Genomic DNA, 14,955 nt, shown 5'->3' with positions numbered 1-14,955 from the left:
AGTAGTGGAAACGCACAGACCAATTGCATGCGAGTTGAGCCATCCCACGTGATACCACTCAGCCAATCAAGTCTGTGCATCCCAGGCGGTAAACATTACGACTCTACAGTGTAAACAGCGCTAGAGGCAAGTTACACATGAAAACAGTGTTGCCAACTTAGCGACTTTATCGCTATATTTAGCGAGTATTCAGACCCCTCTAGCGACACTTTTTTTTAAGCGACTAGCGACAAATCTGGCAACTTTTTCTGGTGTTACTTGAGACTTTTGGAGACTCTGATGTGTCTGTACTGCACCGTTCTTACACTTCTCAATTTGCGCAGTAAGACGGCAAATCAGCTACAGCCGAGAGCCCCTCCCCCGTCCCAAAGCCTTCACAGGCGGCCCAGTCCTCTCGCAGCAGTCCCTCCCTCCCAGCTGCAGTCACAGCAGGAAGTGTTCACGCCTCCGCGTCCCGACTGCAAATGAATCGCGCGTGCGATCATGTATGTGTGTGATCTGTACTGATGCATGGCATAATAAAAAAATAAAATAAAAAAGGTAAAATGTTCTTTGTCTAAAATAAATCACTGCATTCGGGTAAGCGAATCATTTTTGTCTTGCAGGCGTGTCGTGTTGTGTGTGTTGTGTGGTTCATCTGCAGACTGGCGGCAGACTAGCTGTGGTTTGGCACACCTGGGAACCGGCTAGACTTTGAACGGTTCACTGGCTGCTGCATTCCGGTGCTGGTCGGGTACCTTTCTGTTTTGACCGGTGTTTGTTGCTATTTCCTGACTTAGCGCTCGTTAGCCTACCGATTAGCTTAGCTAGCTAGTTAGCTTAGCTAACATGGCCTCTCCCTCTCTCTCTCTTTCTTGCTCGGTGTGCCACATGTTTAGTTATTCCTCTGCCTCCTTTAGCGATAATGATACCTGTATTAAGTGTAAGGTTCTGTTAGCCTTGGAGGCGAGGATCACTGATTTGGAAGCGCGGCTCCGCACCTTCGAACCAAAGCCAGCTAGCCTAGCCCCGTTAGCTGGTGTGGAGCCACCGAGCTCAGGGTCTGTTAGCGGTCCAAGGGCAGCTCCGGAGCAGCCCGGAGAATTAGCCTGGGTGACGGTCCGAAGGAAACATACTCCTAAGCAGAAGCCCACGGCTCATCACCTGCCTGTTCACGTTTCTAATAGATTTTCCCCGCTCAGCGACACACCCGCTGAGAAACCGACTCTGATAATTGGCGATTCCATAGTCAGGAACGTGAAGCTAGAGACACCAGCGACCATAGTCAAATGTATTCCTGGGGCCAGAGCGGGCGACATCGAGTCAAATCTGAAGCTGCTGGCTAAGGCTAATCGTAAATATGGGAAAATTGTTATTCACGTCGGCAGCAATGACACCCGATTACGCCAATCGGAGGTCACTAAAATTAATGTTGAGTCGGTGTGTAACTTTGCTAAATTAATGTCGGACTCCGTAGTTTTCTCTGGACCCCTCCCCAATCTGACCAGCGATGACATGTTTAGCCGCATGTCGTCGTTCCGTCGCTGGCTGTCTAGGTGGTGTCCAGCAAACGATGTGGGCTTCATAGACAATTGGGCCACTTTCTGGGGAAAACCCGGTCTGATAGCGAGAGACGGCATCCATCCCACTTTGAATGGTGCAGCTCTCATCTCTAGGAATTTGGCCAAGTTTCTTAGCCGACCTAAAGCCTGACAATCCAGGGTGGGGACCGGGATGCAGAGACTCAGTCTAAAACGCTTCTCTGCAGTTTCCTTAGAGCCGCCGCCCCCCTCAAACCACATAGAGACTGTGTCTGCCCCTCGAACATATAAATCAAACAAATCAGAAGTTAACAGAAGAGGAGTTATTCATAAAAACTTAATAAAAATTAAGACCACTCCTCTTATTGAACAGAAAAACAGAACTGTCAAATGTGGATTATTAAATATTAGGTCCCTTTCTTCTAAATCTCTGTTAGTAAATGATTTGATAACTGATCACCAAATTGACCTACTTTATCTTACTGAAACCTGGTTACAGCAGGATGAATATGTCAGTCTGAATGAATCAACCCCCCTCAGTCATAAAAATTATCATGTTCCTCGAAGCACAGGTCGAGGTGGAGGAGTAGCTGCAATCTTCCACTCAAACTTATTATTAAACTTTCATCCTCAGAACAGTTATAACTCATTTGAGAGCCTCACTCTTAGTCTCTCACATACAAACTGGAAAACACAAAAACCAGTTCTACTTGTCATTGTGTACCGTCCACCTGTCCCTTACTCAGAGTTTTTAACTGAATTCCCTGACTTCCTGTCTGATTTAGTGCTTAGATCAGATAAAGTCATTATAGTGGGAGATTTTAACATTCATGTAGATATTGAAAATAACAGCCTCAGCATTGCATTTAATTCTATATTAGATTCAATTGGTTTCATTCAAAACGTTAATAAACCCACCCACTGTTTTAATCACACCCTTGATCTTGTTCTGACCTATGGCATCGAAATTGAACATCTAATAATTTTTCCCCCAAATCCTGTTTTGTCAGATCATTCTTTAATAACTTTCAAATTTAAAATGATGGATCATGCAGCGTCTGGAAGAAAATTCCACTACAGCAGATGTTTATCCGACAACGCTGTTAATAAATTTAAGAAAATGATTCCATCTTTATTTGCATCTATGCCAAGTATAAACATAGTGGAGGGCAGCTGCCTTAATCCTACTCCCTACCAAATTGATCATGTTGTTGACAGCGCTGTAACCTCACTGCGTGAAACGCTTGATTCTGTAGCCCCTCTGAAAAAGAAGTTAGTGATTCAGAGGAGACTAGCCCCATGGTATAATTTACATGTTCGTACCTTAAAGCAGGCATCACGAAGGCTGGAAAGGAAGTGGCGTTCCACAAACTTAGAGGAAATTTTTCTAGCCTGGAAAAACAGTCTACTAACATATAAAAAAGCTCTCCGTAAAGCCAGAACTGCATACTATTCATCACTAATAGAGGAAAATAAGAACAATCCCAGGTTTCTTTTCAGCACTGTAGCCAGGCTGACAAAAAGTCACAGCTCCGTTGAGCCCAGTGTTCCCTTAGCTCTCAGCAGTGATGAATTTATGAGTTTCTTTACAAATAAAATCACAACTATTAGAGATAAAATTCAGCAGATGCTTCCTATACCTGCAATAAATGAATCTTTTACTACAGTAGCTCTTGAATCATCTGTAGGACCTCAGTTATGTTTAGACTGCTTCTCTCCTATAGATCTCTCTGAATTTACATCAGTAGTTGCTTCATCGAAATCATCAACATGTCTCTTGGACCCCATCCCGACTAGACTGCTTAAAGGCACCCTGCCATTAATGAACTCATCTTTATTGGACTTGGTAAATTTATCTCTAGTATCAGGCTACGTACCACAGGCCTTTAAGACTGCAGTAATCAAACCTTTGCTCAAAAAGCCTAGTCTTGATCCAGGAGTCTTGGCTAATTATAGACCAATATCCAACCTGCCATTTATTTCTAAAATCCTAGAAAAAGCTGTTGCTAAGCAGCTATCAGAACACTTACACGGGAATGAACTATTTGAAGATTTTCAATCAGGATTTAGAGCACATCATAGTACAGAAACAGCACTGTTGAAAGTTACCAACGATCTTCTCTTAGCCTCAGATAATGGACTTGTGTCGATACTTGTCCTCCTAGACCTTAGTGCAGCATTCGACACCATTGACCACAACATCTTATTACAGAGACTGGAGCATGTGATTGGTATTAGAGGAACAGCGTTAAAGTGGTTCCAATCCTATTTATCGGACAGATTCCAGTTTGTTCATGTCCATGATGAACCTTCCACACGAACAAAAGTTAGTTATGGAGTTCCACAAGGTTCTGTGCTAGGACCTATTCTGTTCACCTTGTACATGCTTCCTTTAGGATATATCATTAGGAAGCACTCTATTAATTACCACTGCTATGCGGATGACACTCAGTTATATCTATCTATTAAACCTGTTAACACAAACCAGTTAACCAGACTTCAAGCCTGTCTAACTGACATAAAGGCCTGGATGACCAGTAACTTTTTACTTTTAAACTCGGAGAAAACAGAAGTCATTATATTTGGGCCAAAAAATCTCAGAAATAACTTTTCTAAAATTATAGCTACTCTAGATGGCATAGCCCTGGCCTCCAGCACTACTGTGAAAAACCTTGGAGTTATTTTTGACCAGGACATGTCCTTTAACTCACACATAAAACAAATTTCTAGAACTGCATTCTTTCACCTGCGCAACATTTCCAAAATTAGGAACATCCTGTCTCAAAATGATGCAGAAAAACTAGTCCATGCATTTGTTTCCTCAAGGCTAGATTACTGTAACTCATTACTATCTGGATGTCCTAATATCTTAATAAAAAGCCTCCAATTAATCCAGAATGCCGCAGCCAGAGTCCTGACAGGAACTAGCAAGAGAGATCATATTTCTGCTATATTGGCTTCTCTTCATTGGCTCCCTGTAAAATATAGAATAGAATTTAAAATCCTTCTTCTCACATACAAATCCCTTCATAATCAAGCTCCTTCATACCTTAAAGACCTCATAGTACCATATTATCCCAATAGACCACTTCGCTCTCAGAGTGCAGGCCTACTTGTGGTTCCCAGAGTTCTCAAAAGCAGAATGGGAGGCAGAGCCTTTAGCTATCAAGCTCCTCTCCTGTGGAACCAGCTCTCAGACTGGGTTCAGGAGGCAGACACTCTCTGTACTTTTAAGGCTAGACTTAAAACCTTCCTCTTTGACAAAGCATATAGTTAGGGCTGGCTTCAGGCAACCCTGAACCATCCCTTAGTTAGTTATGCTGCTATAGGCCTAGACTGCCCGAGGACCATCGGTGCACTGAGCTCCCCTCCCCTCCCCTAACCCCCCCCCCCTCCTCTCTCTTCTCTCCTCCCACCTCATGTATATTCCACCATTGAATGTCACTAACCTTGTGCTCTCTCTCTCCCCTAGTTTGTGCTCTCTCCCTCCCTCTCTCTCTCTCTCTCTCTCTGTACCTTCTGCAGGTGTCCCTGGTCCTGGAGCTGTTTATCGCTGATGTGCAGTTACTGGCCCCACCACCTTGCAGTGTCTATTTGTTGTTTATTGTTGCTGTTCTTTTCTCTCTGCTCTATCCACTCACCCCAACCGGTCGAGGCAGATGGCCGCCCAAACTGAGCCCGGTTCTGCTGGAGGTTTTTTTTTCTTCCGTTAAAGGGAGTTTTTTCCTCTCCACTGTCGCCAGGTGCTTGCTCATAAGGGAATTGTTGGGTTTTTAGTTTTAGTTTTTGTAAAGTGCCTTGAGATGATTTGTATTGTGATTTGGCGCTATACAAATAAAATTGAATTGAATTGAATTGAATTGCATTTGACTCAAACAGCCTCAGTCATTTACAGCAAGGCAAATGTATTTAGTTCTGAGAACTTATTAACTACAGGCCGTCATGCTACATTATATGGCACAGTACAAATATTTTGAGTGTCCCTTATTCTGTCCCTTATTTCTTATAAAGAATCACAATTGTCTCTTACTTTCCATTTCTGAAATTGGCAAAAGCGTCCATCACAATTACAGCATGTGCCATAGACGTTATGCAAATTACGCGATGACGTCATTCAGCGACTTTTAGGACAGCCAATAGCTACTTTCCTTACTGACGAGTTGGCAACACTGCATGAAAAGACAGTACAAAGAAAAAGAGCGATACATGTAGAAAACAAAGGGAGAGAAACTGTAAAGTGAGACGGAGAAAGAGAGAGAACTTAGTTAATGAGAGAACATTATACATATCTACAGCCATACATGTTCAGTTGTATGTTACATGACAATAAATATTGTCAGAAAGTTTTTTGAATTGTACTGAATTCATTTGATTTGACAGTCAGGTATTGATTACATGCAGATGTTGATAAAACTACTAGGCTACTTAAATATATATCACACTAACTAGTTAGACATTATGATCTTCCGGACCTTTGCTTCAAGAAATTTTCTCTAACTGGACCTCTTTAAATTTTAGTTGAATACCCCTGGTGTATATTGTCAGCCTATAGTTTTTTCTGCCTAATTTGTTGACGGTGCCATGCAATGTATATCTCAAAAAAAGTCGGCGTAGGATTTTTTTTCTTCCAGACAGACTGGCACATGAGACATTTAATCAGCAGCCCCCTACGAATTATTATATGGCTTTAGTGCTTTTACGGAATAAGAGTTCAATTATTATTAGTATTCAATTAAAGTTTGACTTGATAAGACTGTCAAATCAACCAAGGCTCATTTCCTAATGCCATTAATCTTTTTTGTTTGATCCAAGAAATAGTCTATGCTTCAGTTTCTCTTTAGCTCTTGTTGCCTTTGGTGAGAACTAGTTTGGCTTTTTCCACATATTACACTTCCCCAGGAAGCAAATAACTGATTAAGTACAAAAACACACATGAACACACACCTCATGTGGAACGTAGTCAGGTGGGAGCTTTTCCAGCATCTCATTGGCTAATCTTTGTACACTGGCCTCCCTGGTCTCCCCACCACCACCCCCGCTATCCTTTGGCTGAATGCTGATAATTATGCTGAGCGTCTCATTAGCCAGGGTGGTCTGGTAGGTGATGTCAGCATTGGGGTGGAGCCCAAACACCTGGAAACAGGAAGAAAATTTGTTGATGAAGCTGTGGTGATGTGTCACTTAAAGGTTACACCATATGGACTTGTTTCTTGTTGCTGACATCTGATTTCTGAGCATGCTATGACCTCAGGTGAGTCGACCAATGGCAGAGCTTCAATGTGCTGCAAGACATCCTGGATTGTCTTTGTCTTTGTCGGAATGCTGTAGCTCTTATAGAAGCAAAACTTTTCACTGAAGGTGTTCTCGCTGAACCACACATGAGTGAAGGTGTTGAGGAGGCGTTTGTCCAGGTCATCAGTCACTCGCCCGCCATACTGGACCTCACCTGTGGATGGACATTAACAGAGTCATGTTGAAGTTTTATAAAACTATTAAAATTCTGGTAATTCTAGATACAAAAAATATGACAATATTCTCACTCTTGTAGAAACAGCCCTGTTTGTTTTCCCTCCAAAGCTATAACTTATCCAGAAACCTGTGTTTGTAACCTTGTAGGCCTGGATCCCGCATGAGGTCAACGGAAAACAAAAAGAAACTCTCGCCAGGCCGGGAATTGTCGTGCACTTGGAGGACAATCGGTCCAAGGTCTTAATCCCGATTCCTAATGGCACTCAAGGTGTCATTGTCTAGCCTCAGGAGGTCTGTGCATCCCTCCATGGTTATGCCTTCCCAGACCATAACTGACCCACCACCAAACTGGTTATGCTGAAAGATGAGGATGAAAAACGTCAGTGGCCTCTCCACCTGTAAAACTATTCCTATTTTGATGCTCGTCTCATTGTTGCCCCTCTAGTGCAATTTCATTAACACCAAAGCAGCTGAAACTGATTAACAAACCCTTTTGCTACTTGACTGACCAGATCAATATCCCAGCAGTTTATCTGGCTTGATCCTACACTCAGATTGGAAAGTGTTCCCTATGACAAATCAATCAGGCTGAAAATCAAATTTCAGTCAACTTTGCATTGTGTCCAAACTCAGGTCAGTTCTCTGTACCACTGACCTGGAGAAAGTCATCCCTGCCTTAATTTCCTCAACCACCACAACTGTAAGTCTTCTGGTATCATTTAGGGTTCTTTATCAAAGTCCCAGTTACTTCAGACTGCCGCTAAAAGAGGTTTAACTGATATAAAGTAATTTGACCACTTCCTACACTGACAGCCGTTCAGATTTATTATAACATGCTGTTGTGTTTCTTGGTTTGGCTCCTTCTCACTGAACTTGTCACACTGTCAAAAACCCGAGGTGTTCAGATTAGACTATCCTGTCATGTGCACAGGGTTTTGTCTATAGCTGTTCCTAAACTACGGGACTGTGCAATTCTCTCTATCAATAGTTTTAAGAAAACTGAAAGCACGCTTTTACACTTCAGCCTTTAACTGTGCCTAATTTTAAATTGTGCACAAGTGTTCAACTAGAACAGTTAATATATATATATATATATATATATATATATATATATTTAAATGTCAGACATGAAATATTATGTTAGTTACATGTTTTCTGCAGCAGCACTCCCCAGAGGAGACGTGGCAGCAGACGGCGGAACTAGTGGATCATTTGAGCGCTTTAGGTTTCACCATAAATTGGAAAAAGAGTGCGCCCCAGACCACTCAGTCCATAGTGTATCTGGGGGTGGAACTGAACTCATTACAAATGAGGGCCCATCTCTTGGAAGAGAGATCGGCGACCCTCTCCTCCCAACTGCGTCACTTCACTCCACACAGACACGTCATAGCTCGATTGGTGATGCACCTTCTGGGGATGATGGCAGTGGCTCATACGGTGGTGCGGCTCTGCCTATTGCATACGAGGCTGCTTCAGAGCTGGTTCATCCGACTGAGGCTCGACCCAGTACGTCACCAGCGGTGCATATCATACCTCCCCCTGTCAGTAGGCCTGGATCTGCTTTACTAGAAAAACCCCTGTGCTCTGATGCAAGGGGTTCCCCTGGGCATTACACATTGTGGTTTCCCCTTCTGCAGTGCATGCTGGTATCTTCCCCTTGGAAGATTCCATGGAGATAGGATGCTCTGTCGCAGGCAGGGGGCATGATAGTCAGCCCTCCGGTAACAGGGCAGCCCCTGTTGGTTTGGCTGCTGAGAGAAGGTGCTTAGAGAGTTTGGGGTTTTTCCACAGGCGTTGTCACCACCAAAGAAGGGGCACATGCCTGGTCCACTACAGCATTGTATGGGGCTAAATGGGCCGCGTTTGAGAGATGGTGCACGGAGAATGGTGTTTCTTCCATTGCATGACCTCTCTCGGAGATTCTGTGTTTTCTCCAGTTATTACTGGAGAGAAACTTGGGTGTAGCACCATTAAAACATGCTGCAGCTGTTTTCTCATGCCATGAGGGGTTCGACGACAGTTTTACACGCACTCACGAACGCGCTTCAAGCCGTTACAGCAGGTGCCTCTCCTTTTTGTTATCGGGACAAACCTCTCTTCTGCTGGCATTAGCCTCCGCAAAGAAAGTTAGCGATCTGTCGGCTCTATCAGCATCCCCGGAGTGTCTTCAGATCAGGGAGGATCGCAGTGTGGCAGTTCTGTGTCCCAACCCTGCATACATGCCTAAATGCATCACTAGTTCTTTCAGATCTAGAGTGATCACACTGGAGGGCTTCTTTCCCTCTCCCCACACGTCTGCAGAGGAAGCTGCTTCGCGTCTTCTCTGCCCGGTGCACGCTCTGGCATGTGAAACGCACAACAGAGTTACGCCCGGCCTGAATGTGTGGGGAAAATTTTTGAAAAAAAAGTGTCCACCACCTGGGAAGGGGGCTTGTGGTGAGCGGAGGCCGGGCTCCAGGCCCGCGGCCTGCATTCAGTGAGTGGAAGCCGGGAGGCCCCCCCGTTTGTTCACTACAGAGAGAGTTCGCTGGGCTCCCCCCTCTCTGCAGAACATTTGTCACACTGGCTATGTGACACCATTGCACAGGCTTACTCCTCGTTGGGCAGGAGCCTCTGGTCGACATCCATGTGGGCTCGTTGGATTCCCAGTGTTCCTTCGTGCATTTCTATTTGCAGGATGTTGCAAGCTCATCCCTCTCCCATGCTGTCCTGGGAGCCCCCCAGTCATAATTATGCTGGCAAGCCCGTGAGGCGTGTTTTGCTACACAGATGCGGGACAGGTATCCGTCTGTTTCAGTTTATGCATCCCACCCGGTGTATGCTTCGCGGTTACTCGCATTTCCTTTGTTTTATACTCTTCTACTGGGTGGCCGTGCCCAGTGAGGCGTAGAGCATTTCTGGCTATCGCTTTGATAGAGGGCTGCGCCCAATTCACAGAATCTTGGGTTACGATACGTAACGAACGTTCCAAAGTATAGTGATTATTTAAACTTAAGATTTAGCTTTTAGTTGAGGGTCATCTCAATGCTGCACAGCATGTTGTGCTTTCAAAATAAAAGCCTTTGTTTAGGATTCTTTCAAAATAAAAGCCAAGAAATAATTAAGAGTTTAAAATGGACTTTGGCTATTGGCATACAGCTTTAGGCACTGACTCAGGCTGTTTAAAATGTCAGCCATGGTGTCGTCTCCCAGCAGGCCCTGTTTGGACTGTCACAATAAAGGTCTACAGTCATTTATAAGAAGATAACATTTTTGTTGAAGTATAAGGAATATTCAAAATAAAGTCCAGATTCTAGTATAAGGTCCCATGAGTCTCCTGCAGCACTTTATCCTTTCAAAATAAAAGCCTTTTTATAGCATTTTCTCAAAATAAAGACCCTGAAAGCCCCCTCAGAGTTCATTTTAACACTGGGTGTTTTAAGAGAAGATGTAGTTACAGAATGAGCCCAGCCGAGGGAGCTCTAAACTGCTGAGGTATGCTGAAGGGCACATCACTTTTCTTCCACTCATACGCAAGCTGAGGAAAGCTGTGTCCTTACACCTTTCACACTAATACCTCCTTTGTCAGGTATGAGTGCTTCATAATGACTGTTCATGGTGGCATGTGTTTTAGTTGATGGTGTATAGATGTCCAAGAGAGCACTTGCAGTACTTTATATTTGCTTATTACAAAGAAATGGAGTAAATTACCTGATGCTAGTCATATTAACCTTATAATGCTAACCACGCCCTTGCCTGTGTAGTAGCAGTGCACAGTAGCCATCTTAACAGCTATTTGGCGGGTGCTGTAACATGGTCAATGTTACAGTTACATTGTCGAAATGTTTATTGAGTGAATGTGCTGTTAGTATTGCATGTAAGTTGAGAGATGTCTTAAGCAGGAACATGCTGAGCTGCAGTGTCTTTTGTGGATTTCTGTGTTTGCTTATTTTATGTTTTCACATAATTACTGGGATTCACAGTTTGAAACAATGTCAATATTAGTGTTTATTGATACAGAATGGACACGTTGTCTTAGTTGGATGTGCATTTCTCATTGTGATATCTCAACTTTCTATTTTTTGCACTTAAGCATACTGGTATTTGTCGTGCTATCGGTTCCTATTGTATGAGATTATTGATTATTCATATACATGAGCTGAGGAAAGTTGTGTCTGTGCATCTTTCACACTTATCTGTCTTTTCAGGGATTTCACACTTTCATTTCAGAGACACCACAGTAAACTACATACATTTTAATACCAACTAAAAATTTAAGTGACCCCAGTACTATAAATAAAACTGCAATGAACTGATTTAAATAGATTTTCTGCAGACTGATCTGCAAGAAACAGTCAAAGGATCAGATTTCAGTCTTCTGGTTGAGATTTGACTCAAGAATTTCTGAACGCCTACTTCTTTTTAGTTGAGATTAATAAAATGCTACGTTACCCTTTTTGTTGTACTTTGTTATGTCAAATATTTTTAAATGATAGCAGCAGCTTGTGAACATGCGGTATACTCCCACTTGATGTTTTTCTTCTCAGGTCATTTCATATCTTGATATACAGTGGGTATGGAAAGTATTCAGACCCCTTTAAATTTTTCACTCTTTGTGTCATTGCAGCCATTTGCCAAAATCAAAAAAGTTCATTTTATTTCTCAATGTACACTCAGCACCCCATCTTGACAGAAAAAAACAGAAATGTAGAAATTTTTGCAAATTTATTAAAAAAGAAAAACTGAAATATCACATGGTCATAAGTATTCAGACCCTGTGCTCAGTATTGAGCTGAAGCACCCTTTTGAGCTAGTACAGCCATGAGTCGTCTTGGGAATGATGCAACAAGTTTTTCACACCTGGATTTGGGGATCCTCTGCCATTCTTCCTTGCAGATCCTCTCCAGTTCTGTCAGGTTGGATGGTGAACGTTGGTGGACAGCCATTTTCAGGTCTCTCCAGAGATGCTCAATTGGGTGTAGGTCAGGGCTCGGGCTGGGCCAGTCAAGAACGGTCACAGAGTTGTTCCGAAGCCACTCCTTTGTTATTTTAGCTATGTGCTTAGGGTCACTGTCCTGTTGAAAGGTGAACCTTCGGCCCAGTCTGAGGTCCTGAGCACTCTTGGAAGAGGTTTTCTTCCAGGATATCTCAGTACTTGGCCGCATTCATCTTTCCTTCAATTGCAACCAGTCGTCCTGTCCCTGCAGTTGAAAAACACCCCCACAACATGATGCTCCCACCACCCTGTTTCACGGTAGGATTGTATTGGGCAGGTGATGAGCAGTGCCTGGTTTTCTCCACACATACCGCTTAAAATTAACACCAAAAAGTTCAATCTTGGTCTCATCAGACCAGAAAATCTTATTTCTCATAGTCTGGGAGTCCTATGGCCCATCTGCCATAAAGCCCCGACTGGTGGAGGGCTGCAGTGATAGTTGACTTTGTGGAACTTTCTCCCATCTCCCTACTGCATCTCTGGAGCTCAGCCATAGTGATCTTTGGGTTCTTCTTTACCTCTCTCACCAAGGCTCTTCTCCCAGTGCTCAGTTTGGCTGGACGGCCAGGTCTAGGAAGAGTTCTGGTCATCCCAAACTTTTTCCATTTGAGGATTATGGAGGCCACTGTGCTCTTAGGAACCTTGACTGCTGCAGAAATTCTTTTGTAACCTTGGCCATATCTGTGCCTTGCCACAATTCTGTCTCTGAGCTCCTTGAACAGTTCCTTCAACCTCATGATTCTCATTTGCTCTGACATGCACCGTGAGCTGTAAGGTCTTGTATAGACAGGTGTGTGCCTTTCCTAATCAAGTCCAATCAGTTTAATTAAACACAGCTGGACTCCAATGAAGGAGCAGAACCATCACAAGGAGGATCAGAAGAAATGGACAGCATGTGAGTTAATTATGAGTGTCACTGCAAAGGGTCTGAATACTTATGACCATGTCATATTTCAGTTTTTCATTTTTAATAAATTTGCAAAAATTTCTACATTTCTGTTTTTTTTCTGTCAAGATGGGGTGCTGAGTGTACATTAATGAGAAATAAAATGAACTTTTTTGATTTTGGCAAATGGCTGCAATGACACAAAGAGTGAAAAATTTAAAGGGGTCTGAATACTTTCCGTACCCACTGTATCTTGTCTCATCATATATTTGTTACATTGCGTCAGAGCTTGTAATATCTTAAGTCATTTTTATATATAATTTTGAATGTTAGTCTGTTTTATTGTAAAGTGTGCCCTGTATTTCACTACCTCACTGAAAAAGCAAAGTACATTGAAAGGGGTCTGACCCAGCATATAGCGGAGACAGTTCCAGTTTACTCCTCTCTTTGAGTCCAGGTTGTCAAGGTGGTTTTGGACAAACTGCACACTGGAAGTAAAATCTGCCTGGTTGAATTCATAGGGGATGTTCCAGCCAAGAGGTCCAAACTTACGACGCTCCTGAGGACAAAGGAAGGGAGGAAAAAAAGTATGAGAAACCATCAGCTCTTAGATTTTCGTTTTTCAAGGAAGCCAATAACAACAAATAATCTCAACGTCTACTGTAGACAATATTTTAAGCTCTATTTTAATGCATTACATTTTGTGGTAATGCAGGTATTGTTCTTTTAAATATCTGAACAAGTAGCAACACAGATGGGAATTTTTTCATTTGGCCATTTTTTACGGTGGCCGACAAGGGCAAACGTGCTGCAAAAGAGAAACGCGCTGCAAAAGAGAGAACACAACGGAAGTGCGCCAGGCTGATAGGGGGACCCCAAACTCAGGGGTGCTATGAACAAAGAACTTTTACAGAGGCGAGAGAGACACATGTAGTCGGTAGGGTGAGCTAGAGGGAGATGGGTCAGGGAGGAGAGAAGTGTGTGTGGAGGGAAGAGAGGGAGGGTGAGAGAGAGCTGTTCGGTGAGGGGAGTTAGCGTGGCTACGGCTGAAACAGAAGCCTGTTACCTGTTACCTGTTCTGACTAAAAAATTAATAAAGCAAAGTGACAAAAGAATGTCTGCTGGCTGTGAATTTAGCGGGGCATTACAGTACGTTTTACATTTATTATTTTTTAAACACTTAGCCGTCATGTTTTACAGTATTATAAAAGTTGTGTTGTAAAAGATGACGGCCAAGTGTTAAGTAATAAATGGAAAACACACCTTCAGATCCCCCCCCCCACGTCTCCCAACGTTGTATGACACTTTTGATCAAGTAAACAAATGTAACAGAACATTGTTAGCACATATTAGCACATGAGAACAATCATCAGAGGATGCTGATTCTGTTGCAATTCAACACTATAACCTGCGTCATTACGCAGCCTCCAAAATGAGACGTGGCTTATATCATTACATGTGTCTCTCTCGCCTCTGTAAAAGTTCTTTGTTCATAGCACCCCTGAGTTCAGGGTCCCCCTATCGGCCTGGCGCACTTCCGTTGTGTTCTCTCTTTTGCAGCGCGTTTGCCCTTGTCGGCCACCGTAATTTTTTGTATATAAACAGATAAGATACCTGTACGGTGGTGTGCAGAAAGGCCACAGCGTACAGCAGAGGTTTCCACTGAGGCAGGTTGCTGATTTCTAATTGATCCTGAGTGATGGCATTGAAAGTCCTTTTCAGACCAGCTTTCATACCTGATGAAAACCGATGATTAGGAATATGTAAGAAAAGCAGGGACACAAAATATGCTGTATGTATAGATCAAAGCTTCAAAAGAAAAAAAAAAATTAAAAACATAAAAATGAAAACCAATTTAATAAAGAAATTAACTGGTCAATCAATTATCCACAATAAAACTAACCATTAAGTCAGCCAGAAGCTTAAAAGAAAACCTATTAAAGAACTGAAGGAAAAACTGGGAAGTTCAGCGAGGAGGACCATGAAGGTAAAGATTATCAGCCATGGAACAAGATAAATGAAGTGTATTTAAGAAAGGACTCCCTTACCAAGAGGGGGCTCATTGGTGAATTTGATGGATGACTGCAGGAAGGTGATGGGGAATC

General features: G+C 42.9%; 1 protein-coding gene across 4 annotated transcripts in view; it reads right to left on the bottom strand.

Moving 5' to 3' along the window:
* Window positions 1–14,955, bottom strand: part of dnah5l (dynein, axonemal, heavy chain 5 like) — a 94,813-nt gene that overhangs the window by 7,506 nt on the left and 72,352 nt on the right. For 2 of the 4 annotated variants that reach the window (XM_026291773.1, XM_026291772.1), the window contains exons 90-94: window positions 14,899–14,954; window positions 14,465–14,586; window positions 13,259–13,409; window positions 6,767–6,966; window positions 6,465–6,653 (exon numbers count right to left, since the gene is read on the bottom strand). In XM_026291773.1, the coding sequence (XP_026147558.1) occupies window positions 6,465–6,653; window positions 6,767–6,966; window positions 13,259–13,409; window positions 14,465–14,586; window positions 14,899–14,954 (718 nt within the window). Of the gene's footprint in view, window positions 1–6,464; window positions 6,654–6,741; window positions 6,967–7,060; window positions 7,347–13,258; window positions 13,410–14,464; window positions 14,587–14,898; window position 14,955 lie in introns of those variants that run through there. The other 2 variants (XM_026291774.1, XR_003294716.1) reach the window with 2 other exon arrangements.

The sequence above is a fragment of the Mastacembelus armatus genome, chromosome 20 (assembly GCF_900324485.2).
Source record: "Mastacembelus armatus chromosome 20, fMasArm1.2, whole genome shotgun sequence".
NCBI classification, from domain to species: Eukaryota; Metazoa; Chordata; class Actinopteri; order Synbranchiformes; family Mastacembelidae; genus Mastacembelus; species Mastacembelus armatus.
Note: the sequence above shows the minus strand (reverse complement) of the source record. Positions and strands in the feature narration are given on the sequence as shown.